This window comes from Micropterus dolomieu, linkage group LG05, assembly GCF_021292245.1.
Source record: "Micropterus dolomieu isolate WLL.071019.BEF.003 ecotype Adirondacks linkage group LG05, ASM2129224v1, whole genome shotgun sequence".
Classification (NCBI taxonomy): Eukaryota; Metazoa; Chordata; class Actinopteri; order Centrarchiformes; family Centrarchidae; genus Micropterus; species Micropterus dolomieu.
Window position 1 is genome coordinate 31801052 of NC_060154.1, and position 26822 is coordinate 31827873.

Sequence of the window (26822 nt, forward strand, 5' to 3'; positions counted from 1 at the left end):
TAAGGGTGTGAAAAATTCTACTTATTTTAATGGTCAAACAATAAACAAGCAGAATAATGAAAAACTCAACATCAAGTTGAGGCCTCTGACACTTTTTCAACACTGTTCATAGTACTTTTCGGTAAACAGCAGTGTTTCATAGAAGCACTTATCCTCTATTCTTATTATAATCCGACTCACAGGTTGATTATTTCTGCAACTGAAATTCTCTTTTCAAAAGGAACACAATCAACATCAAAACCAAAATGATGAGTGCTTTCAGAGACAGCTGATCACTGATTCAGCACCATCTTTCAAACAACATGCTAAAATAAATAGATAATAAACAGAGATTTCATAGAATTGAACCAAAGCACAAAAATCTTTGAGGTAAAAAAATAAATAAATAAAGATAAACAAAAGATTCCAAAACTTGGGATCCCGTAAACACAATCTACAGATTAATATCAGTCATTAACTGTAGGAGGAGTAATTTATGGTGGTCAGATCATCGCTTTGTACAGAGTGAGAGAGTGGCGTAGGAAGTGGTCCTGCTCCATACACATCAGCAGATCCCTCAGGATGATCCGAGTCACTCTCTGAACACCCTGTCTGGGCAGCAGAGTCACCTGAGACACACACACACAGAGCAAGTAAACTATATATTCAGTATAAATATGACTATTTTCAGATTCATTGTTATGTAATAAGTAAGCAATGATCTACAGTACAATTAGCTGTTTATTATCACAAAAAACACCCTGCTGACATTAACCTGCTGGTCTTATGGTGAGTGTTTGACAAATACTGATCCAATTTGTCTTATTATAAGACGGGAACACAAACGGGGATAAACTGGAAACATAAAATTATCAAAATTAAGAACTGCCGTTACATCAGACGTTTTGAGTGTGAAAGTTCATTCTCGACCTTGAGAACAGGAGTTTGACAGAATACTCAAGGTTCACTTACTATGTTTTTCAAGGATTTTCAACCATATCTGATGATCATCAGTGGAGTTTGCTTACAGTAGTTGTGTGCTTTCAACACTTTAAGATCTCTGCTGGTATACCATAAAGTCAGGACTCCCCGAAAAGAAGCCTGGAGTGGTGTTCGACATCGTCATCATCACATGTAACAGCTGTGGGGAGCACTGCATCAGTAAAATATCAAGGACCTGGATGAATGAACACCAGAAATTGTCTGTGAACACCAGACCAAAACACACAGCACGCACTGTGAAAAGGTCAAAGAAGTCAGTGGACAACTGAAGAAAGATCGAGGAGGACGCACACCGGACACCAGAGAAGGCTGATTGAAAGCTCTGGCTCCAGCTACTGTAAATGGCTCCCCGACGTCCAGCGCCGTCCCTGATTGGTTTAAAACTGCTCTGCTAAACCTTTCCTGAAAAATGTTGATCCCCGTTTCTAAATTGTCATTGTCATCAAGTCCTAGAAAAAAGGACTGGTTTTCCTGCACATCTGCAGGACATTATCTTGAAAAATTCCATTCTGCATTTTGATCACTTCATAGAGCTGAGACTGCTCTTCGGTGTCTGTAATGACCTTTTGCTGACTGAAGATGCTCAGTTTCATCCCCCACAAACATGCACTATGGCATCCGTCAGGGTTCCATTCTATTTTCCATCTATATACTCCCCCTTGGTAATATAATACAATAGCTCATCTGCTGGATCGGACCACACAGGCCACCAAAACTCACTGAACCAAATGCATCAGTGAGTCTTGGCTGTCCATGACCATGTCACAGGTTCAGTTTTTCCTTCCTTGGACTACTTCGGGTTACACTTGCCCATTTTTCCTGCTTCTAACACATCAACTATGTGGCAGAACGTTGTGGTGGCAGCCCTGCTGACAGTGAGTGTCCTGTTTATTTCTCTTTTTGCTTGTGATTCTGTTTTCCCCTGGTGTTTTCCTGTACTCTGCCTGCCTCTCTGTGTCTCCTCCCCTGCATGTGCTCTACCCCGGTTCTCCAGTCAACCCCTGCTTGATTGTCGTTGCTCCTTACCCGGTGCCACTTCACCACTCAAGCTCTTGAGTATTCTGCGTTGTTTCTGTTTCCCTGTACTTTGTTTCCCCAGTGTCTAACCCTGTCTGCCTCCCCTCCAGGTTCACTCACCTCCGTCCTCCGTTCCGTCAGCTGGGCTCGCCACCCTGCCCTGTCCCCTCGGACCTCTTCCACGGCGTCCTCCCGGCTCCTCCCTGTGCCTCCTTACTCCCTCGGCCCCCAGTGCCCCCGGCTCCCTTGTCTCAGTCTCCTCGGTTCCCCGTGCACGTGTTTCCCCGGTGTCTGCCTCTCCCTCACCTCCACTCCCTCAACCCCTTTTCCCCTTCAATAAAACCTGTTCATCTTGAATGTTGCGTTTGGGTCCACTCTGTCCCCACATCATAACACAGAGGTTCACTTGTTGCCTAATATATCTTATCCACTTACAGGTAAACGAGATAATGAGTGCTATTCACTTCCCCCGTCAGGGGTCAGAATGTTAAGGCTGATCGGTGTATATCCCCCTATGAGCCAGGAGGCAGACTGAGATCCTCTGGTAGGGCAGTGCTAGCTATTCTGAGGTCTAGGTTAAAAACCAAAGGAGACAGGGCCCCTACACTCTGGAATAATCTGCTAGAGGAGATCGGGCTTGCAGAGTCTATTCCTGGTTTTACCTTACTTCTTAAGACACATTTTCTACAAAAAAGCTTTGAATGTGTGATGCAAATTTTATTAATTATTTGTATATCAACTTTGTTTCTTTAAAATTGATTATAAAACTACTGCGTGATGTGTAATTTGTTTTTCCTTTAATTGTACATTGACTTGTTTTATATATTCTTTGTTGTACACCACTGTGTGTGATAGTAATTTTTATTTGACTTGTCTATGTCCTGGCTCAGAACGGGCCTTTAGAGGGTGACTTAACACAATAGTAAGCATGATCGGTACGCATACAATAATGGCAATGAGTTACCTATGAAATCTATGCATTTTCTTGTTATTTCTGACCATTTGATAAACAAAATATCAGCAACCTGGAGGAGTAGGCTAACAAGTATAAATTAGTGTATTAATAAATATTATAACATTAAATAAAAAGTATAATGTTAGTATAATATATTTACAGGTTACACTTTACACCACATTCCAAATTATTATGCAAATTGGAACTAAGGGTCATTAAATATTTAGTTTTCAAATCAAACTTATAGATGGTATTGTGTCTCTGGGATCATTGAGTCACTGAAATCAATCTCAGACACCTTTGATAATTAAATTTGCCAGGTGAGCCCAATTAAAGGAAAACTACTTAAGAAGGATGTTCCACATTATTAAGCAGGCAAGGTATGAAAACATTAGATATTTCACGAAAACTTAAGGGTGATCATCATACTGTAAAGAGATTTGTGGCTGATTCAGAGCACGGACGGATTTGTGCAGATAAAGGCATAACGAGGAAGGTTACTGCCAGACAAATTCATTGAGAGATGAAGAAGAGAGCAGCTGCTAAACTGCCATTACAAAGCGGTGCGTGTTTACAGACGGTAAGCTCCTCTTTTCTTGAGAAGCTGCAGAGCTGCAGTCTATTCATTCAACTTACGCTGTAAATTTCCAGCTAAACTCATCTCTCTCTCTCTCACCTGTCATTCAGCGGCCTTGGGCAGAATTTTACGTGCATTACTGCTGCCGACAGCTACATGCACGTCGCGGCTCCCCGCGGGTCTATTTCAAGTAGCTGGCTATTTAAAAACGATATAATATTCTCTATGTGGTTCATCAATGGTGATAAATTATCCTAAGGTCTCGCGAGGTGCGGACAACTCCCCAGGGTTAGGGTTACAAATTCTGGATTTATTCACACACTTCAAAAACATTTATTGAAAGTTCTATTCTTTTTGCATGTTTATTTACAGCATTAAACATTGAAATGTATATTGTAATAGGCTGTATATTAACTTATTGGGAGAAAACTGGTAGTTCTATGTAAAATCAGACGTTGATCACCCCCATATAGCCAAAATGGCATGATCCTCGTTTCTGCTACGACACTTCAATTGTGAGATTGACAGTCGAATCAGGCTCCGCCCATCGAAGCATCGAATCTTCGACTATTCGGGGTCAGCCCTAAAATGCACCATCTCATGCTGCAAAGAATACCTCTGTGTCATTGGCTGCTGTGGGCATAAAAGGAGAGAAACTCATTGTGTGGCCCCCATCCTCCCCTGACCTCAATCCTATTAAGAACCTTTGGAGCATCCTCAAGCAAAAGATCTATGAGAGTAGGGGGCAGTTTGCATCAAAACAGCAGCTCTGGGAGGCTATTCTGACATCCTGCAAAGAAATTCAAGCAGAAACTCTCCATAAACTCACAAGTTCAATGGATCCAAGAATTCTGAAGGTGATATCAAAGAAGGGGTCCCATGTTAACATGTAACTTGCCCTGTTAAGTGTTTGTTTGAAATAGCTATTGATTTAAGTAAATATGACCTCCTAATGCTACAAGTTCAACAAATGACTATTTTCAGTTCTTTACAACCTATAAAATGTTTTGCAACTGTTGTGCATAATAACTTGGAACAGTGCATTATGAGTTTTTTTATGTTGAAAAAAAAATAAAACAACCATTGGGTGGTTTGTTCAATGAAATTCAAGTTATTCCCTAATGGTTGATGATTTGAAAATCATACTGACTGTCATTTACATTGACTATTTAGGAAAATCAGTGTAAAATATTACTTGCATAATAATTTGGAACACAGTGTATTTGGATACTCTGCCTACAAATAATTTCTGTTTCACCAATAAAACTTTCTGATCTAATATTACACCACTGTGATTAGAGTTATAAGTTCAGATCATAGTATAGGCTACTACATAGCTTAAATTATTATAATTCATTAGTGTGCAAGAAAAGTACTCATGGAGGTTAGTCTTTTTTTATGCAAAGTAATAACTTAATAATAAAAACCGTTCAAACAGAATAACGAGTTCAACATTTCAAAATATTTTCATTGCATCAGCCACTATTCTGTTTTTAATGAGAGGTCTCCGGGTCGGATTCAGCCCTGTGCGCGCTCCCGAGCCTCTTTCTGACTACAGCGACAACACGGCAGCTAACGACATGCAGTCCACTAACACCATAAAACAACCAGCTCACAGCAAAACACAGGCTCCATGTAAGGATCCAAAACAACAATAAAGTTTTATGTGCTGAAGCTCATCAGACCAAACAGGTTCAGATGATGTCGAGCAAGAACAAAGTGAGGAAGAGCCATGCACTAACACTACAGTAAAGTTACTTACTGCGGTCTAACTGTCAAAGTGTGACACAATCTCATTATAATATTCAGTCCAGCTCACTACCCGTTTCTTTATCATCCAATATATTTCTGTGCTGACATTGCTGAGCCTCCGGTGAAAGATACACAGATAGTAAAGATAGTTGCGGCTGGCTGCGCTGAATGAAGTCACGTTACGGAGCCGGTGTTGATCTGCCTCTGAGACGGGAACGTTTAAGTAACAGAGCCTGAACACAGACATCTGTGTGAAAAGCAACAGCCTGCATGCTGGTGTTCCTGCGTTTATAAGCGGTTGTGTTTCGGATTATGCTCGCTCAAGCGAGTGAGTTCAAGCGAGCACACGCCTGGTTGCAATCTTAAAAAAGCACCGCTAGTGGTCGCTGAAAACTACATAATGCCACTTTAAAATAAAATATGTTCAGTGCAGGTATACCATAAAAAAAACAAAAAAAAAAAAACAATAAAACTTACCAGCCCATGCCTAGTGTGGAGTAGTGTTGTCAAAAATATTGATTTTTTTTGATACATATCAATTCTGAATATTTCAGATGGTTTTAATAATAATTTTCCACAGTATCGATCCTGAAAATGTGTTTCTCATCCCCCCAACAATGAGCCGATACACACACTGCTGCAGTGCCCACACAGCCCACTGAGTTTGAATCGCATTTTTTTACCCTGCCAGAGTTTCGACAACTCCGGCCCGACTATGCTGTGATTGGCTAGTAATCGTCACTTGTGACTGGCAAAGGATACAAGCAAGTCCATATGAAAGTGACAGTACAGAGCTAACGAGCAAAGCACCTGCAGGAACGGTTGGAGACGTCTCTCCTTTCAACATCACTAAATTATTAAAGTATTGACCAAGATGGCCCAGTAAACTGTTGTTGATAAGATAGTTGTAGTGTTGTTTGTGTAACAGACATTTATAATTCTCTAAACTAAGCTAATACCCCTCTGAGCATGATGGTGAGATTTCTGGGGAGTTGTTCAGTTCAATAAAAGATTCCTTCTGGCGAGGAAATTATTGAAATCTTTGTCAGTTATAAGTGAGGTGTTAAACCACCACCTACTTGAGCCAGTTGGATTTGTTTCATGTACTAGATTAAACTAAAGGCCATGGTCTGAGATGGTTATAATAAGCATACGCTTATTTTAGAGTTTATGCCTGACAAAAGTGCTCGTGTTTGACAGTAGCCCAGTAGTTCCCTGCCTGAGCTCCTGTCTGAGTATGTACAATAACAAATGCTTAAGAGTGAAAAAGATCAGCTTTAAAAACACAGATGACATTCAAAAGAGCTTCCACTCCAAACACTCTTACCATCACACCTGGAGGCACAGGCTTTACCTCAGTGGGCACAGCACACACTAGTGAGGAGGTAAAGGAAGCCCTGTGGCTGTGAGAGGAATGGGAGACTGAGTGAGGCAGCAGGCAGCTGGCTCTGCTGGGTACTCTGCTGCAGTTCAAAGGCAGTGGGAAGTGTGTGCACTTAACAGAGCGTCCTCATCTTTAAACCTACAGCCTGCAGGGCCACAACTTAAACACACAGAATTAAAGACTATGAGCTAAACCAACAGTCTCACACAAAGCTGTCTGTGTTAGCTAAGGAGGGGGTGGTCTTTATAGCAGGTAATTCTATCAACCAATCATTGGTGCTACACAACCATTGTCACATTTTTGTTTCAGTCTTCACATAAGAACATAATGCATGTGTGTGGTGTTTTATATTTTGTTTCTCTGCTTGGTGCCAAGTAGTTTTTACTGTGGTACCTTTTCTGTCTTTATCCTTAACTTTTGAGGCACCCAGCTGGCAAGATATTGTTTTATCTTTCTTCTGTAGCTCTGCTACAGGAATCAATGTTTACATTAGCAAGCAACATGAGTCACAGTGGTTGTCACAATGCAAGAAACATCAGGAACAGGTTGACGGCAAGATGTTATAGTGGCACTATTTAAATGTTTGAAGCAATGAGAGCAACCTCAACAAATTCAAGCTCCCTATAATTTGCTTTTGTCCTCCTTTTAGAGGACACATTAAAAGCCTTCCAGCTGTTCACATGAGAGAATTGTACCATCTCCTGGTAGGCCTTTAATGTAAAATATCTGCTGGAAGTGCTGACTTCTATGACGGAATGGAAACACCACACAGACCAACCTGGCTTTCAGTCTGCTCCAGAGGTCTCTTCTTGCGAGGCCCAATGGCAGCTAGAGCAGTGAGGTTGGCCTCTCTTTGCTGCAGCTGAGCTTGTTCAATTTGTTGTAACTGAAAAAAGAATCGAGACAAAGGATTAGTAAAAATACATGTGCACAGCTGTTCACACATTGCGGAGGGCTTGTTGATAATGCCAGCGGTGGACAAAAAAATAACAAATAAAAAATAAAACAAAAGGCGTGAGGTGTTGGAGGGGTGGCGGACTGCAGCCAATCACCTTCTATGCAGAGCGAATGATACGCTGCAGTCTGCCTTTGTCTTTGGCAGTGGCAGAAGCATACCAGATAGTCATGGAGGAGGTGAGGATGGACAATGATGGTGGTTTAACGTGCAAAGGTGAGAGCACCTTTGAATGATCAACAGTTTATTAAGATCCCAGAACAGGAGAACAGTGCTGTTTAATCACCGTCGCATTGTTACACCAGCCACTGTTGACATAAAAACTGTTGACACCTCCACCTTTCGTTTTGCTGGAGAGATCAGTGTCACAATCCAAGTTGGAAGCCTGCCAGCTGCAGCACAGAGTCCAGTATCGATCCATACTCCTATGTCTCCATAAAGCATAGAACAGAGGATGAATAAAAGTCTGTTTTTCCGGCACGTTTCCCTCTCCACCTGCATTTCAAAGTGTCGGCGTAAAAGCTTGAATGGAAAAGTGAACTCATGAGATGTTTCCCTGTCTCTGACTCTCAACTACTTGACATGATGAACTACCCAGCAAGAGGGAGTTACAGTTAATTGAATCTTAAATCAATAGTTTAACAATGGCCACACAAAGTTTGTTAAAGGTGGTTCTCTGTCACCAAACTCGCATTTTATGCACTACTACCTTCCACTGAGACCTGAGAAACAGACAATTAGTCAAGTCACGTCACTTTTAAAAGCAACCCACATTGACCAAAGTACTGTCCAGACCAGAGCATGTGGCTAAAATCACAAATAAAAGAAACAGAGACAAACATTTTCATAGTTTATTGACATAAACAGTAACCCTAACCCTCAAGCTTGTGTGTATGTGAGAGTGTGTTTGTGTGTGTAGGTCCAGACTTGGCAAAGTGTAGTGAGTGAGGGTATGGTGTAGTGGCTGAGAGTGTGTGTGGGGGTGGCAGCAACAGGCCAAAGTAAATGAACTGATTTTTTTGTTTTAAAAAAACCTCTGGGAGCATGATGAAAAGGAAAACAAGCCGTTAAATAGACACACACCTATCATCTTCCTCACACTTCTCCCTATTCTGCCAGCAAATAACATTACACACACTAATGCATTACTAAATGAACAATTAGCTAATTTAGAAACACAGGCATTTAACAAAGTTCCCAAACAACACTTCTTTGTAGTTTACACTGGTACACAGAACTGAAAAATATCAGGAGCCTTTCACTACCTTAGTGTGAAAAACTGGTTATCCACAGACCAATCCAGCCTCAATCCATAATCTTCATCTCTGATTCTTCTGACTGAAGTGCCAAAAATGTCCCCATGTAGATTTTGATCAACTTCTGTCCTTGATTAATGCACCCAACCATGTATATAACTTAATGCTCTATTTTAATAATGATAATAATAATAGAAACAATAATTGCTGTAGTTAATTCTATTCAATTACTTCAATAATAGGGCAACACATAGCATCAGGTAACACAAATGTGTCTATTGTCAAGAGATTGTGTGATTCAATTTACATTAATGTAAAGGGAGTGCTACTGGACATCACTGCTCCATGCCAATACTGGATTTTTATCTGACTTTGCATCAATGTGATGAAGTACCACTAATTCTCACACACACACACACACACACACGCTCAATTAACTAAAACCAGTTCTCTCTACACATCTTTTAGCCTGTTTTAGCTTGTGTATAACACAAAATTGAAACACATACACACCTCTTTGGCTCTTTGCTTGAGCTGCTGATGCAGTGGATCCTCAGTATGTGAGCGACTCTGAACACAGACAGATGATACATTTCATTTCACTTTGTTTCCATATTTTTTTCTGAAATTTGTCTTGCGTCCTATGATGTTCACTGTTTCACATATAACAAAAACACATCATTTAACCAGTTGACTTAGTCAGCAGCATTTAATCCTTACACATAGCAGAAATTAAATGTCTACACATATTGTCGTAGTAGTTTTAAAGAGGTGGTATTATGCTCATTCAGACTAGCTTGGTTTGAGGGCGTGCCTGACCCCGCTAGCCACTTGGCAAGCTTTATGACGCGTTTGCATTGTGACGTCACAAGTAAAGGAAGTGAAGGGCTGGACTACAAACGAGCTGTTTTCAAGCAGTTCAGAGCAGAGCTTTCTGTGGGAGATGGGAACTGGGCTGGACTTTTTCACTTTGCAAACCTGTTACACGCACAAAAAAAGAGATAACTCAATAAAGGAGAGGGAAAAAGCCAAAAAGCAGAATACCACCTCTTTAATTATGACCTAAAAGGGCACTGAAATTTCTACAAATGTCTAAAGAAACTTTTAAATCTAAACTTCATATCATAAAAACAACCATAACCAAACCTTGGTTGTATATCGTGTATCCGAGTCCAAATTCTAATGTCTAGTTTCTAATAGAAAAAAAAATGGTGGTTTAAGTCTTGTTTCAGTCAAACAAGAGTAGGGCTACCTTCTAGCCTAGCTTACTCTGGCCAAACGCAGAAGTCTCTCTCTCTCCTCTTTGTCTTTCCTTTTCTTCTTCAAACTCTCCACCTCCTCCAGGAAGCGAAGCTGGGAGCGTACATCACTCACTTTGGCATGCCACGGGTCCTCCTGTTGCAACACACACACACACACACACACACACACACCCCCCCCCCCCAATAAGAATGAGGGGGGGAGCTGTTGTCATGCTTCATTATGATTGGCTTAGTGGTTTCATGCTTATTGTGATTTTTTTTTCTTTCTTCCCCATCTGTTTTTCCTGGCTTTATTACCGAAACACGTATTGCCCATTCATTTGAATAGGATGACATGGTTTTTCGATTAAGAACAGTGGACTACGATCCACCCGGCCCAAACTACCGGACCAGGCAGCATGATGGGTGCGGTGAACGTTCAGAGGAGAGAGTCGGGAAAGGAGCCATGCTGGCCCAGCTTGGATTTCAGGCTGCTCCTAAAGGTCCAGACAAAGTGGGACTTATGTTGGCCAAGGAAACGGAAATCAGAGACATCATTACAGAGACCACCGGTCGACCAGCAGTGGGCGGCAGAGGCAGCTCCTGCTAAATCTCCATGGGGGGATTGCTGCGAAGATATCTAAAAGGTGACAAGTTCAGTGGTCTAAGTCAGCTATAAGACAAGGATTGTTCCTTAGGCTACATACTGTACAGTACTCGTGGACAGCTACATCCTGAGGTTCATTATCAATGTCTACAATGAATGAACAGTCCACAGTGATCAACTTCAGATGGGTTGCTGTTTTTTAGTTCATCCTCAAAGACCTTTGGATGTAAAGGAAACTACATTAGCATTAATGAAAAAAAATACTCTCACAATCATCTGATTTAGCTGTGACAAACCGTTTTATTTAGGTACAACAAATCCAGAATAACGCGCAGTGGCACTGGGGCTGATGATGTGCAATTAATAAAACTATCTACAGTTCATCCTGCACTGTAGCTAAGGGACAGTGTAAATGTCATATACTGTATCTGAAGGTCTATCAAACATAGCTGATCTCAAATGTTGTATGGGGTACAGATGAACCTAGTGTTTATTTTCATTCGTTACACACATTACACAAGATTAACAAGTTAAACAGAGAGTTGTAAAAAATCCTAAATGTTTACCACTTGTTATCCTGTAGTTACACAGTAATATTAAGGATGTGGGCTGTATTACAAGTATACACTGTTCTCCCATGCTCTATAATCACACAGTAACAACAAGCTATGTGTGTTTCTCCCACTCTTCCTCTGTATCTACACATAAACAAGAAGGCATCTAAAAGGATAACGTAAAAAGATTATATAATTATTATTATATTGGTTGAATTTTCAGCCTGAATGTACGTTTTGTTGAAACAGCTGATAGTAGGCGGACTGCCGAGTTGTTATCACGTCACAGTGGCAGAAGCGTAGCTCAGCTGCTGGGCGCATGACGTAAACACACAAGCCAAACAGATTGCATTGCAGCGCCCGCAGCTCGAAAAAAAACTGCCTTTACATGAAAGTCTATGAGAGCAATCTGGGCCATTTTCAACCAGACTGAAACTCCATGGGACTCCATGGAACACGACTTGACAGTGATTGGACAAAAATATTCAGAGGCAGACGGTCTGTCAAAAAGTGTCACAGTGTTGTAGAAAGTGTGAGAAAAATCCCCTGCCTTCCTCGGCTTGGTGGTGTGTCGCCCGATCGCCCTAATGAACAAACGGTCAGCGTTCAGTGGACCGAGCGGTCAGCGTAAGACTCCAGCAAGATGAGGAGGTGGACTGTGTTTTATATCGATGATGACTGGTGCTCAAACACAGTCAAAGATGGACATTAGTTTCTTGTGAATTAATATCTTGTTAGCTACTGTTTACATTCTCCCAGACACACATTCAAAAAATACACTCTGGAATGTTCTGGGTGTAAATGTGTATAAATAACTCTATATATTGTTTTATTTTATATGTTATCATCTTTTAACATACACTAAAGCCTAGTTCACACTACACAATTTTAAGCCGATGTGCTGGCAATCTGAGTAATGGTTTAAAGTATATCAAGGAACATCTGGCTCGTGATGTAGCCAACAGAACTTCCTCTACCAATTTATATCCTAAAACTATCCTAAGCACTTTGAAAAATAAAACTACAGAAGTAGTATGAAAGAGGACTGTTGCTTTATTATTCTAAATAGACATTACATTGTTAGTGTACAGTTTTGGTTATAGTACTAGCTTTTATTTTATATAGTTGCAGTGTTTCCCCATACGTTTTATTTCATTTTTTTTATTTGTGGCGGCTCGCCACAATATCAACGCTGACCACCACCGTATTTGATTGCAGAGCGCCATAGCGCATTCGTGCAGCACATCCTCTCGCTCATCCTTCTCTCTGTCTTGCTCACCCGTCCTTCTTTCTATCCCTCATGAACACAGCTGCCCAGGAGGGCTAAGTTAATGTTACATGACACTTGGGTTTCGAGGCGAGCACGCTGTATATAGCTGGTAGTCAATTTCGACTGCACGTAAATGTGTTGACCATGAGCAGAAAATCTGCTGAAAAACACAGGAGCTATTAAAGTCCAGGAGTTTATAACTACATTAAAATTAAATAATTTATTATTATGGTGAAAAAGTGCAACAGTCACATTTAAAGAGGTTACTTCCCCAAACAAAGACACAAAGAAGAGGGAAGACTAAATCATGACTCAGCAGGGAATGATATGAAAGTTGATCTACAGGAGAAACAGATCTGATAGCAGCACAGAATGAGCTGCATTGACTTAAATTCTGTTATAGTTCAGTTACAGATTTTGAATCATCACCTGCCACCTGAATTTTGTGTTTCTCAATCTCGTGAACCCAATCTCGAATCTTGTCGGTTAAGTGTCTCGTCACACCCCTAGTTTTCACTATCAGATCACATACTATTGCCAATAATATCAGGATTATTTCAAAACAATATCTGGTATTTATCAGTTTGTTTATTTTCCTTAGTAATCCTTCATTTATTATTAGGTATTTAGCAATAAAAAATGCCCTCATTTAATCAGTAAGAATGTGCCTGTGTGTTTTGTTTGAAGCAGTAGACAAGGTCAATCTATTGAAAGAATTTAATTCCATAAGAGACTGATCAAAATATGAATAAAATTTTATCTAAGTGTGTATTAATTTCCCCGTTATTAATATGGTGGTGCCCCAGACGAGTACTTATTTGTCGTGTGTAAGTAGTGTTTCTCCTACGCATGATTAAAGGGGTTATTAGTTAAATCTCTTTTTGTACTAATTCAAAACTACATATATCAAGAATCAAGAACCCAAGTAGCATTAGGTCTTTTGTTCGGGTGGAGTAGTGAAGGATGCTTATTATTTTGGATTATTCAGTTTGCTACGTACATTGAAACAAAGGCATCCAGCCTCATAAGTAAGTAGTATGTGTTAGGAGGGGTAGGCAGGTATAGACAGAGGTTGGGACACTGCACAGGTGCTGATATGAGAGAGGCACTGAACTGAATAAACATTTAAGCCACCTTTATCTCTAAAGACAGTTACTGTATCTGGCCTTGTGTGTGTTGTTCGCGCTGTCAGGAGGTGGTGTGAGAGTAGATGTCCATTCACTACTACCATTTATCATTACACTTGTGTTTCACTACTATGTTTTCAAAAAACATTTGCTGAAGCACTTCTTTTCACCCTCAAGTGTGACAAGACAAGTGTGACAGCATGATCAAAAACAAAGCCGCCTTAGACGGACACAGCCTTGTGTCAGCTGTACATGTTCCCAAAACAGCTTCACAGTGCAGAGTTAGATATTTCCAAATGGTAAGTTATTGATTTGTTACAAAGTTATATTGTGCACCGTCTCTACAGCACAGTAACAATACGGTGGACGTATTTCAGGGTTTTTCCTGGCTCAGAATGGGCCTTTTGGAGGGTGACTTTGTGCGACAGTACGAATGATGGGTGAGTAAAGGCAATGACTTACCTAATGACCGAAATCTATGCATTATTTCTGACCATTTGATAAACAAAACATATATTATATAACATTAAATAGAAAGTATAATGTTAGTATACTAATATATGTACAGGTTACACTTTATTTGGATAATCTGCCTACAGATAGTTTATTAATCACAAAATTATTGTGCAAGAAAAATGGTGCTCAGTCTCTGATTTGTTTATGCAAATTAACTATGAAAAAAAACTGTGCATAGAGTTAAACATTTCTAAAGTTTGCTGTAGTGCCTCAACCTTTTTTTAATGTCCCGCCTCCTCCAGGCTGTGATTGGTTGGTTAAAGAAAATTGACTTTGACGAGCCACTATACACACGGCCGCATGAAAGGCTCCCGATCTCCCTGCAGAGATTAGCAGGCAGGAGAGAACGGGAACAGATGATCGTCACGTAGTGCCTAGAAAACCTGATGTGGAGAGGGAAAAGGAGCGAACCACGCTAAAGAGTAAAATGTAAACGTGACAGTAGCAGTGAATACCGATGCACTTGAAGCACAAACGGCTTTTATATTATGTGAAATAACAGGAAGTCAGTGCCAGCTGCATGTGTAAAGTACAGCAGCTGTGGATGAGAGGACAGGTGACTACTGAAGTCAAGACGTTGTATTTAAGTTTATGTTGTGCTTGCTAAATGGCAGTTGTTTGATAAATGGCTATTAAAACACATTCAGAGAGGATTTGAAAGGTTGTTCCCCCCCACCCAATTTTGATCATTTTGGCGCTGAGGATTTTCCTTTGGCGCTCGCTAAAACCTCTTTGGTGGGGGGCAAAAACTTTTCTATGGAGGAAAAACCCTGCGTATTGTCACTGTGTGTACTGCAGCTCAGTGTGTTTTTGAGGTTGTGTCTGACTAACAGCTGGGCGAGCGATCAGGAGCAATGTTTTCTGTGGGAGATGGTAACTGCCTTTGGGGTGGATTTTGGGCTCGTTCCCTTTGCAAACCTATTACATGCACAAAAAAGATTCAGAACACAAAAGTGAAAAAGACAAAAAGCAGAATGTGATTTCTTTAGCATCTGCCGCACAACTTGAATAATCACATTAAAAAACTGAATCTAAATAGAATAGTTTCAATTTGTATTGTTTAACTTGAATAATGGCATTGAAAACGTGAATCTGAATTGTATAATTTGAGTTGTAACTGAAAATATATTTAAGCCTCACTAAAAATTCAGCTCTGTATGTACTTTCACTTCTCTCAATTCAAATTCACTTATCTCATTTCAATTTCAAGCCACAAGATTCAGTTTCAAGGTCACAGACAGTTCAAGGTCCTTCAGGAAGAGCAACTGAATTCAGTTTCAAGTTTATTGGAATTCAGTTTCAAACTAAAATTCAATTTCAAATTATTCTATTCAGATTTTCAATGCAATTATTCAAGTTAAACAATACAAATTCAAATGTATAATTTATAATAATATTAAAATTCAGTTTTTTAATGTGATGATTCAAGTTGAGCAATTTAAATTCAGATTCTACTGACACAAATATCAGCCCATCGCCGCCAGGTATGCCAACACTGCACTGACTAGTACAGAGTCGTAGCCCGGTCATTGACGATCCCTGATACTAATTACACACACAGTCTGATTATGCATAGGTGTACAAACAAAATGGCAACCCACACCCGCTTGTCTGCATCATGTTATTGCTCTGGGCTACATTGTCTACTAAGGAAATGCTGGATCCTTTTCTCTTGAACACCATATGGACGTTTCTTGTTATAGCAAGATAGACTTATCATGCTACAACAGGAAAATGTTATTTTCAGAGATCTGTTGATTGTTACTTTAAGAAGAGTTTGTTATTAAAATTAATATTTTGCTAACTAGTGCAAAAATAATGTGGAAAATGTTACAGTGGATAACAAAGGATCCTGTAAAAAAAGTGGAAGGTTTATTGAAATAACGAAGAACCGAGTAGGGTTTCTTTCGTCATGGTGGCAGAAATGACGAGCGAAAGTAATAAATATTAAATGATAAAAATGCATGTGAATGGAAAAATTAAGGGGTAAAATGGATGTGAAATGAAAAATAGTCAATATTCAAGTGATTTGATTAAAACAGTAGTGATTTTATTTATATATATATTTTATTTATAAATCATGATTCACAACCCAAAATTGGCATTCATTATTTAAAGAATGTAGCCTCAAGGAAAGTAAATAATAAAATGGAGGTGATGAAAATGCATGTGAATTGAAATATAGAGTGGTTAAATTTAAGGTGGATTGAAATATAAAGTAATAAATTGTCAACTGATGTGATAAACTTGATTTACCAGTCATCATTCACAACACCCAAATGTCATTCATCGTTTACCGCATGTAATTTGTTACTTCCCGATTAAACTGTCAATCACAAACCATGCCCCCTGACATATTGATCAAGTTTTTGGCTCTCAACTTGTCGGCCTCCGAGGACGCTGCTGGAGCTGGAGCAGCCCAGCTGACCAGAGGAATATTATATTGTGCTTTGCTGTTAATTGTACAACAGACTGCCCAAGAAGCCACTGCTCCAGTTGTATCGGTGAGTGAAATTGTAGTATTTCATTGTAGCCAGAGGCGATGCTTGGTGGACAGGAAGAACTCTGCACCCCCCTCAACACTTCCATCCCCTTACTGTAATGGTACTGGCATGTCTTTTCTCTCCCTGAACGGTCACTCGTTGGAGGAACAAATCTAACGTTAGACTGTCGATGTGGCAAGTTTAATGTAAACACTGTATAAAGTCAGCTAAATAACAAGGTTGATCATCACTTTCCAACTTCACACGCGACTTCTTTTGAGCCTTTAGCTCCCAAGTATTGTCACCCCTAAATTAACTTCTCTAATACGTTTTTACTTCTGTGTGTGACTCTCTAAAACCTGGTCAGCATACCCTCCCGTTCAGTTAGCATCAGCTTGGGATCGAAGCTTGCCAAAAATGACATGCAGTAAACGATGAACGACAGTAGGGTGTTGTGAACGATGAATGGTAAATCACGTTTATCACGTTTATCACATCAGTTGACAACTTATTACTTTATATTTAAATTCAGCTTAAATTTAAGCACTCTGTATTTCAATTCACATGCATTTTCATCACCTTCATTTTATTATTTACTTTTTGTTACTTTAACCCCTGAGGCTACCTTCTTTAAATGATGAATGCCAATTTTGGGTTGTAAATGATGATTGATAAATAAAAGTAATTGTTTTGTTTTCATTCCATCACTACTGTTTTAATCAAATACACTTTAAATTAATCAAATCACTTGAATATAAGCATTTTATTTTTCAATTCACATACATTTTCATCACCTCCTTTTTTAATAAATTAATATTTGTTATTTTCACCCCTCATGGAGGAAAAACTCTGCCAGACATGAATGACTGTTCTGACATCATTTTTCTAAGTGAGAATAGATAAATCACTTCTTCATAGGGCAATATGGAAGTAAACCACTGCCGCTGCTTTGGGTCAGGGTCAGACTGCTGTACCTTCAGGCCTGCCTTGCGGTGTTCTGCCATCACAGTAAGCTTCTCCAACAGCCCACGGAGACACTCCTGTGTAGCATGAGAGACCAGAGCCACCACCTCTGGACCGACATCAGTGACTCCCAGCGCCTGTCCTAACACAGGACATACAAAACATAGCATCACAACAACAGTCGAACACAAAGGCACATTACAGCTAAGCTTGTCTGGTGCATTTTCTAGGAAATCAAGTGTAAAAAAAAAATAAAAAATGGATCAAATATATTTACTGAACGGGTGGGAGGTCCGATTTGCTCTACCTCTGAGCAGGGAGCTCTGGTAGTAACAGTGATGGAACGATGTGTAAAAAGCCACAGCCGGCATCCCAGTGTAGTTTTATATGCAATTTTTATTATCTGTCACGGCGCTGGTTCCAGAAAGCCAGATCGCTATGTGAAAGCACACAAGGTTGTAGGATTGTGCCGCAAACCTTTGCTTAGTATGAATGAGAGAATGCGGCATGTTGGCAGATCTATCTATTGCGGGATCCCTGAACGAGGTCTTTGGCTGCATTCACACAAAATCCAGCAATGTGGCTCCTTCCTGCAGGGTTGTATGGGGGTTTGGCCGTGGTTAATTGTGGTTTTGAATGTAACCGCCGTGAAACAATCATAAAATAATGTTTTATTTCTTTGATTCACTACTTTGTTCTCTCTCATCACTCTTTTCATTCACCCTCTTGCTCGCTCGACCATCACTGCTATCACTCTCTCTCTCTCACACACACAGTCCCTTCTCTAGTGTCCATCCAGTTCACACAGATGAGGGGGCCATCTCCCTGGATCCATCTTCTTATGGCATGAAGTGCACTATTACTGTAATAAATACACTTACCCATCTTCAAATGAATCCCTATTATTTTGGTATTCCTCTACATTGTCTGAACCAAATCCATCAGGCTCTGAAACTATCGGTTAGCTTCACACAAAATGCAGATGGACACATGGACCCACCAATTACTCATGGTGACAGGTAAACTAGCTCTCCTCCCCCGAGCTTGCTGTGAGAGTCGGACGAGGTTATACAGACCAGAATCTGTGGTAAATGTTAAATGTTGAGTCTAGTACGTTGGACGAGGTACCTGTATGAAGGATTCGGCTGAGCACAGGGTTAGGAGAGAGGAAGGGCTGATCCTGACATGACTGAACCACAGAGCCAACCATGGTGGTCAAGATCCGTGCATTCTCCTCTTTCAGGTTGACTCCAGCCATGGAGGCTACATCATTAATGTCATCATCTTCTCTGGGAAACACACACACACACACACACACACACACAGTGAATTGTTCAACTTGAAACCCCTCACACTTAAATTTGAGTGTAAAGAAATCAACTCTATGCATTACTTGTAAGATCCTGAACTGTTCTTGAATGTAAATGTAGTAGAACGAGGCGGATCCTGCTTGAAAGAATGTTTCATTGAAAATGTTCCTATAAAAAGAACAAACAAACAAAGAGTAGCATTTCATTTAGCCAAGTAGGTAACGTTATCTGGATAACAACATCTACACCTTTGCATCTACACCTGGTATTAATAAGCATAAGCTCAATTCTGTCTGCACTGTCATTGACTTGATGTAGTCTGGCAGATCTAATTGCAATGTGTTCTTGTGTGTACATTTACATCTGTATAAATATGGTAAATGGACTGTACTTGTATAGCGCCTTTCTAGTCTTCCAACCACTCAACCAGGTGTAAATAGGATCTACAAAGTGAGTTTAACAGGGAAAATAAAATGGTGCCCCCTTTTCTATATAAATTCAATCAAGAATTGGTTTTGAATCAAAAATTGATTCTGGATCAAATCGTGACCACAAGAATCCGAATTGAACTCCAAACTCACCTGCTAAGTGTTTTCCTGACTGGATCACTGTGTGTTTGGGGGAGGGTCTGCTGCTTTTAGATATGTCATTTCTGGAGTGGGCTAATGTTGTCAAACCAGGTCTCAGAGTCAATCCTCGAGGCAGCTGGATAACCTGCATTTTAAGGGCAATCATACTGCATCAGCATCATCAAGCATCAGTCCCAAACGTGGCATGAACAGTACTGTGGAAAAGCTGTAGGCAAGTATGGACAAATTAATTAAGAATGCTTTCAAAAATAGACATGTTAATAGATTCCATTGATCAATTTAATTAAATTCTTTGTTCAGGGTAAACTCTAGAGTTTTCACTTAAGTCAATTCCTAAAATGGCGCCCTGTTCTCCACCTGCGACGTGTGGCACCGCTGTGGGACAGACTTGGACCACCTCTGCAGACTGCTAGGTACGGCTTGCAACGGGGGGGGCTTAGACCCCACTAGTGTAATTTTATTTAATGTTTGTTTCTTTCTTTGTTTCAAACAAACCCTGAGTCTCTCTGTCTCCTCCCTCTTACAGAGCAACGCTGTTTCATTTCTTAATCGATTCAGTCCATATAAAAGCCTGTATCAGTGCCACTGTTTCCCGTTTCTTGATTTATTTGTGCCACACTATCAACGCTGACCGCCACATATTAATTTTCGATTTCTTTACCATTTAAAATAGGTAAAATCGTATTTCATTGTAGAGCCGCGCACAGCGCAGAGTCGCTCAGCCCCTCCCCTCACTCGCTCCCTCTCTCCCCCTCTCTCACAAACACATTAGGCCCTTAAACACGGCTTTATTTTCTAGGAGTATTGCACCAATATGCCAACTCTCTGTGCTGTATGAAAGGTATGGAGCTGGAAAGGGGTCCGATGCAATGAAAACACGATCATGGGCTGCAGGAAAATTTTTTTTTACTGACTTCTGACTTTCCGCGAGAAGATTTGTGAATCAATTCGGAGTTGACTGGTTTGTATCATAAACACCGCTCTACAACTTTGTCCAAACTATTGCATTCAAGTTAACTGATAAGTTAGTGTATGTTCTTAACACAACGCTGTCAATGTCAGAGACCCATCTTCAAATAAATTATTAGCAAGCATGTATGGAGCCTAACTAGTTAGAATAAAGCTGGGTTGTCCAAGTTAGCACACTGTACATAGCTGCCACTCAATATCAACAGCACCCCCCCGTCAGTCCATTGGAAACACTGAATGTGCATTAGTTAGATTTCATTACCTGCTGGTTTGTATTGCATTTTTGACCTGTGTCAGTGCTGGACTGCTTCATGGTGGAAGACAGAGTGATGGAGTTGCGGGTGGAAGTTGAAGCCTGTTGGATAAATGATTGGGGGTCTGCAGTAAGGCGACGAACCGCAGGAAGACTTTTCTGGTAACAATGAGGAGAAGACGAAAGGAAAGACGTCATGTCATCAGCCAAATTCCCTTGAGACATTTGTATAAGCTACTTGGAGTTCAAATTTATTCCATTTTGTTCATCAAAATGATAAGAGCTAAAACCAGTCTGTAAGGGAAAATGGTAAGCAGAGTCATAGCTAAGCAGAGTCCAAACATTACCAACTAGTCTCAGAATAGCTTTGGTGAAAGAATACAACACATGGCATGTATTGTTAAAAGTAGGGATGTCCCGATCTCCATGTTTTTCGCCCTGACGCCCTATCAGAGACTCACTGAAGTAATAGCTGTAGCCTTCTAAATTTGGCCCACCTTCTTTTTACAACCTACTTAGTCCAAATGCTGAAGGTCCAGATTCAACACCAATAGGTTGATCATCTTAAATTAATGATATAATATGAATGAAAGTTTAACATTCCTTAAAATCTGAGCTTAGTGAATCTGTGCATTTTGCCAACAGAGTCAATCACTGACGCGACCAAATATTTTCATTCTAATATTCAGTTTCATTTGCAGTGAAATGCTTGCAGTCAAGAGCCTGGCTGTTCTTAGAGAGAGCAGTACTGCAACACTAGCAGGCTGAGATGGAAAAAAAAAAACACAGCAAAAGTTCTGTAAAGAACTGATCTGAATGTTGAATCCGCTTATCTTAGCCAATTGCGTGCATTTATAATCTGCTCAGACCAGGTCAGACAGAATCCCAGGAATAGGTTCAGGACATCACTAGTTAAGTTCATTTGAACCACAAAATTTTAGACATTTTCAGAGACTTTCCATATTTTCTTGAATCTAGTCACCTTGAGGAAAGGCACCAAGCAGGGCTGTGGAGTCGACTTCAACTCATGATAGAGCTGTTCAGTAAACTCCTCTGCTTCTAACTTCCCTTCCTGCAGGGAAAAAGCAAACAAATACTTGAGGAAGTAAATGTTTGGTTACCTGGAACATATTGTAAATACATACATTATTCTCATATGTATACATGCATACATCCCAACCACATTTTTCAATAAATTCAATCAATACTATTTATTTTGTTATTTTTTCAGCTAATTTCCCCCTCTGTGGCCTGTACCACCCAGACAGTTTAACATGCCCAGGATATCTTTGTTATCTGGCTGGCTGTGGGTCAGGAGATAGAGCGGGTTGCCTGTTAATCGGAAGATCGGCAGTTCAATCCCCTGCTCCTCCAGGCTGCATGTTTAAGTGTCCTTGTGCAAGATGGTGGCTGTTCCAGTGTGTAAATGGTGAATGAGATGTAGTGTAACAGCGCTTTGAGTGGTCGCAAAGAAAAGCGCTATACAAATACAGAGCATTTACATTTATCTGGCTTCAATAAACATAGCAATCAGGATATGTCACACAACCCTGGTTATCAACTTAGTAAGTCAACCCAGGGTTTCCCAATCCAGCCATGAGTGTGTGCACATAAAAGTATGGATGCACTGATCGACCGGCTAGGGAACTGGAATGGGACGGTTTTCAGCTTAATCAGCCATGACTGGTGACCGGCGCCGAGCAGCGGCTATACAAAACGTTACACAAGTGCTGTGCTGGACGTTGTTTATCGTCATGCGCACAGCGGCAAAGACCGGTAAGTAACCGGCTATATTCACAGCCAATACACATGCGTTAAACATGTCGTAGGCGTGAAAGTTCAACGCGAGTGAAAATGATGCATGCTAAAATGACCTGTTTATCTGATCTGATCTTCATCTTAGTCACAATAATAGACAAACACAGTCTGCTTAAATTAATATCACACAGACAATTATGTTTTAATATTTTTATTGCACATCGTGTAAACAGTCATATTGCTGGGTGGAAAAAGTAACTTAAAAGTAAGAAAAAGTAAGTAATTTGGGGGGGAAATTTTTTACATAATCTGGCAAAAAATTAAAACGTATTTCAAAAGGGCCGTATCCACGGTCTCGTAGCCCAATATCTGATTGTAGTATAACTGTAGCGAGCTCCATCTGAATGTAGTAACTTGTCGCTGATAAGATGGAATCAACAAACAAAGTTGAAAAGGAGATAAAAGTGAGTATATGCGGCTGCTTCTGAGAATGTACTGCACGGGCCTGACTTGAACCGGCGACTTTGGAAAAAAACATGAAAACAGACCCGCGTCTTTAGTCTACCAGCCCCCTTAGTGAAAATACTAATGCATGTAATGTATATAATACTATATCTCCCCTGGATCTATCTCCCTTGTTTCCTGTTCTTGTTATGTCTGAGGTGTAGTTCCCTGTGATATTTTGAGGTGTGATACATTTTCTAATGTATGTATGCAACCCTTTTGAAAAAAATATTAAAAAAAAAAAAAAAAAAAAAAAAAAACACAAAACAACACAAATAGAATAAGATGGTAAGTTAAAATGAACAATATGCAACTACAAAAGAACAGTATGAGAAGAACAGGGTTTGACAAAATAATGTTAACTTCTTTTAAGTCTACTTAAAAGCAAGATTTTTTTTACCAAGTTAACAAATTCTGTTGACAAAAGTAGATCTGATACATGTAGTATTAGTTGTCCTCTAATATAAGAGCGACAAGCAGATAAATAACTTGAATGCAGGTTAATAACAAAAAGACGACAGGACACTTACCAGCAGACTCCTGACCAGTCCTCTGACGTTGTCGGCCATGTCGGTAGACCTGGAGTCACTGGAGGCCAGCTTGATAAGAGTCACCAGGAAGTTCTTGCACTTCTTCACACTTTCCAGAGTCTCCTGTTGGTCAAATGTCAGGTCATCCAATCTCAACCAATCTTAAGGTCAGGCACACGTTTACTTTGTAATTCAAGTCACTTAATAAATCCCTGATGCATCAGTTGAGGAAAAAAGCAGGATCAAAAGTAGATCAGAAAGAAATGTGTGCACATAAAGTGTTAATATGTACACAGAAGACATGTATATTAAGAGCACCTCCACCCAAGTCGTTTATTATCTGGACAACAAATAGTGTCAAAGTGAAGACAATAATGTCAGCTCCTCCTTGTAACATCGCTGAACTGTGATGGGAGTTTGTCGTTTTATTTGAGTTCATTTAGCACTCTGTATCTCATAAAACAGATTCTCTCTGTAGTACTGGAAGCAGTACCAGTACAAACACAGAAGAGGACTTGCCATCATGATAGTGGTTCGTGTGCGTTTTTTCCTGTAATGACAGCACAAAAATATCAATGTTGCCCGCGGAAAGACTGATGGGATGGCCTGTCAGTTGTCTCCATATTGTCCTGCAGTTTCAGGCTGAAAATTAAGTCAAATCCAAAGTGAGGATGCAAGTTGAAGCTGGGATTGTTTAGACTCACCGGAGTAAATGTGGTTGGCGGCTCTTTTTTGGTTTCTGTGACGACTGCCTGAATGCGAGGCTGGCTCCCCCGCTCAGACGCAGCACTGTGGGTTTGGACTACAGCTGATTTTGGAGCTACACCGATCACCTGGACAACACAACATAATCACCCCAAAACACCAGCAGATAAAACTGACAAAAACAACCACTGCTGAATGACGCAGCAGGAGCCAAAGTCAAAGCACAGTAGATATACCACCTGCTAGGATGTGTACTTAAGTCCCACTCACATGAGTCAGTTTATAGTAGAATAGTTTTCCATTCTATAGTTTAAAGTCTATGTCTATGAGCTGCTGGCAGTGACTGTAAAGTGTAAACCAGCTCTTGTACCTTTACCACAGCAGTTTTCTGGACTGGCGCTGGTTGAAAACTGGGTGGGGCTGTCATCCTGATCACTGTCACCTTCTCATTACCTTTATTTCCAGCTGCTGCAGATACCTGAATTCCAGACATGACAGCTTGTTAAGACCACAGGAGTACCAATAAGATGTCACTACATTTGCCCACTTCAGTATAAAAATAAAAAGCAGCGTACACACACACACACACACACACACACACACCTGTGGGGCCAGTATTCTGGGCACTTGACCAGTGACGCCTCTTGGTCCCTGCTGAGCTTGTGCCAAAGCCTGCTGGGATACCAGAATCAGCTGACCTCTATCACTGCGGATCAACATCATACCTGCCAGAAATAGCAGAGTCCAAAACCATTTAGTTCTGTAATAAATTGATTTTTCCTGAAAAGAGGGAGTGCTGGGTCTACAATGGTAGTTTGTGTACATTGTAGAAACAAAACAGACACAGCTTGTAGCATAGAACGATACAGTGTACTGAACATAAAAAAAAATTAATTCACTGTGTAACAGTGGCCAAATCTGTTATATAAATACAAATAATATCATCACCCATCAGGACTAGAATCTAGACCACAAACAGCGGTAGTTCACCTGGTGGAATCTGGATATTGGCTGGGACCTGTGGGGAAGCAGTCTGTGGAAGCCGAGGGGCCACTGTGACTGGCTGTGGAGCTGCTGCCCTCGGCACTGTTATCACCACTGTCCTCCCTGGGGTCGTGGCCTGGTTCATGGAGGCCAGCTGACTCAAAGCTGGTTTTGTTAACGGTGGTTGGCTGTTAGTGCTCACTCCTCCTGGGCCGGGCATCTTTGCTAACACCATGACAGAAGGAGAGGATGTTTGAAGCCCCTGAACTGTAACTGTAGAGGAGGTAGCTTGGTGGCCCTGGCCAGCGATGACTTTAGGTGGGACAGACACAGAGTCGCTCTTTGAGACACCTGCAGCAGTGGGTGGGGGCTGAACGGCAGTTATGGGTCCACATTTGGCTGGGACCTGTAAAATCTTGACTTGAATTGGGGGGTCTCCATTCCTTGCTGCCCCGCAGGACTCGTGCATCTGGGCTTCAATAACCACTTGTTTTGTGGCCATAATTATTTCTAAATGAAAGCACAATGTTATATTATACATGGTTCAAGAAAATGAAAGGCAAAAGCAAGAGTTTTTATTCTCAAACTGCCTAAACGGTATGTTCTGTTCTGCTAGATTGTGCTAGAACTAGGACGGAAAAAATATTGCATTTCTAACTTCCTAACAGTAACGTTACATAGACAGTCGTCCATAACAAGGCACGAGACTACTCGAGTTCAGCAGTCCGACGTGAAGTAACTTACTGACATTATTCGGCAACTTAAAGTTACCGACTTACTAACCACCTGAATTGTGTACTTTACACTTCCAAATGCACTAACGTTCCTAAGTTAGCTGTTTATCACCCAACTTAATGTAAATGTTGTTTAAAGAAGACTAGTTAACATTAACGGTAACGTTAAAAGGTAGTATAAAGTCATGTTAAGTTTGCTAACTTAACGTTAGCCAAGTTAACAAGCAACAATATTTGGTAACTTAAAATTATTGAAAAACTAGATTTTTGTTTAGCTGTTTGTTTTTATGTTTGCCTATTTGCTAACTAACGTTTGTGTTAAGAGATTCTGCTTTAGACAAGACCAAGTTAGACATAAGTTAGCTTATTTAACTTATAATAACATTCAAATGCAATATGGACATTAATCAACGTTAACTTTACTTACCATTAGGGCAGCGATTCGTTTCGCGTCCCTATTTTGAAGTTTGTCAAAAGGAACAAACTTTCCTAGTGAAATTGTCGTCAGATTCGTTCGCTGAAATGAATGCACCTCTGTCATGGCTCGGTTTCCACCGAGTAGACCAAGAGAAAAGGCGAAGTTACCAGCTCACCGATTGTCTTTATATGTGGCAGCGCGAGAGCAGCGTGGTGCCTGAACTCATCCCTGATCAGTGCTGCATTTGAGGCACACAGGAAAATATAATGATTGATAAGTGATTTAATTACAATATCTGTGTGTTGAAGATGTGCGGCAGAATGAATGTGAACTGAAAAAGGTCATATTGTACGATGAAATCTAGCACTAGTTTCCCGCCTCGAGATCAGGCAAATGCACCGTTTCAGGTCCAGCGCTCCACACTTCAAA

At 40.5% G+C, this 26822-nt stretch overlaps 1 protein-coding gene across 4 annotated transcripts; it reads right to left on the reverse strand.

The window, feature by feature from the left end:
- LOC123971100 (transcription initiation factor TFIID subunit 4-like) lies at positions 1-26722 on the reverse strand. 4 transcript variants are annotated; one of them, XR_006825123.1, is made up of 17 exons: positions 26403-26722; positions 25248-25751; positions 24861-24982; positions 24628-24735; positions 24257-24385; positions 23553-23675; positions 21743-21832; positions 20770-20919; positions 19530-19662; positions 19032-19116; positions 18767-18927; positions 17650-17780; positions 10147-10341; positions 9391-9447; positions 7445-7552; positions 952-1156; positions 471-608 (listed from the first exon to the last, which is right to left on the reverse strand). XR_006825123.1 is itself a non-coding variant. In XM_046049713.1 (16 exons), exons 2-16 carry the CDS (start codon positions 25741-25743, stop codon positions 483-485), a joined length of 2214 nt encoding a protein of 737 aa, XP_045905669.1. In that variant the 5' UTR covers positions 25744-25751; positions 26403-26719; the 3' UTR covers positions 1-482. The 4 variants fall into 4 exon arrangements, 3 of the variants coding, with proteins under 3 accessions (XP_045905669.1, XP_045905670.1, XP_045905671.1); XM_046049713.1 differs by lacking the exon at positions 952-1156 and having other exon boundaries at positions 1-608; positions 26403-26719; XM_046049714.1 differs by lacking the exon at positions 952-1156 and having other exon boundaries at positions 1-608; positions 10147-10272; positions 26403-26716.
- Positions 26723-26822: the final 100 nt, after the last annotated feature.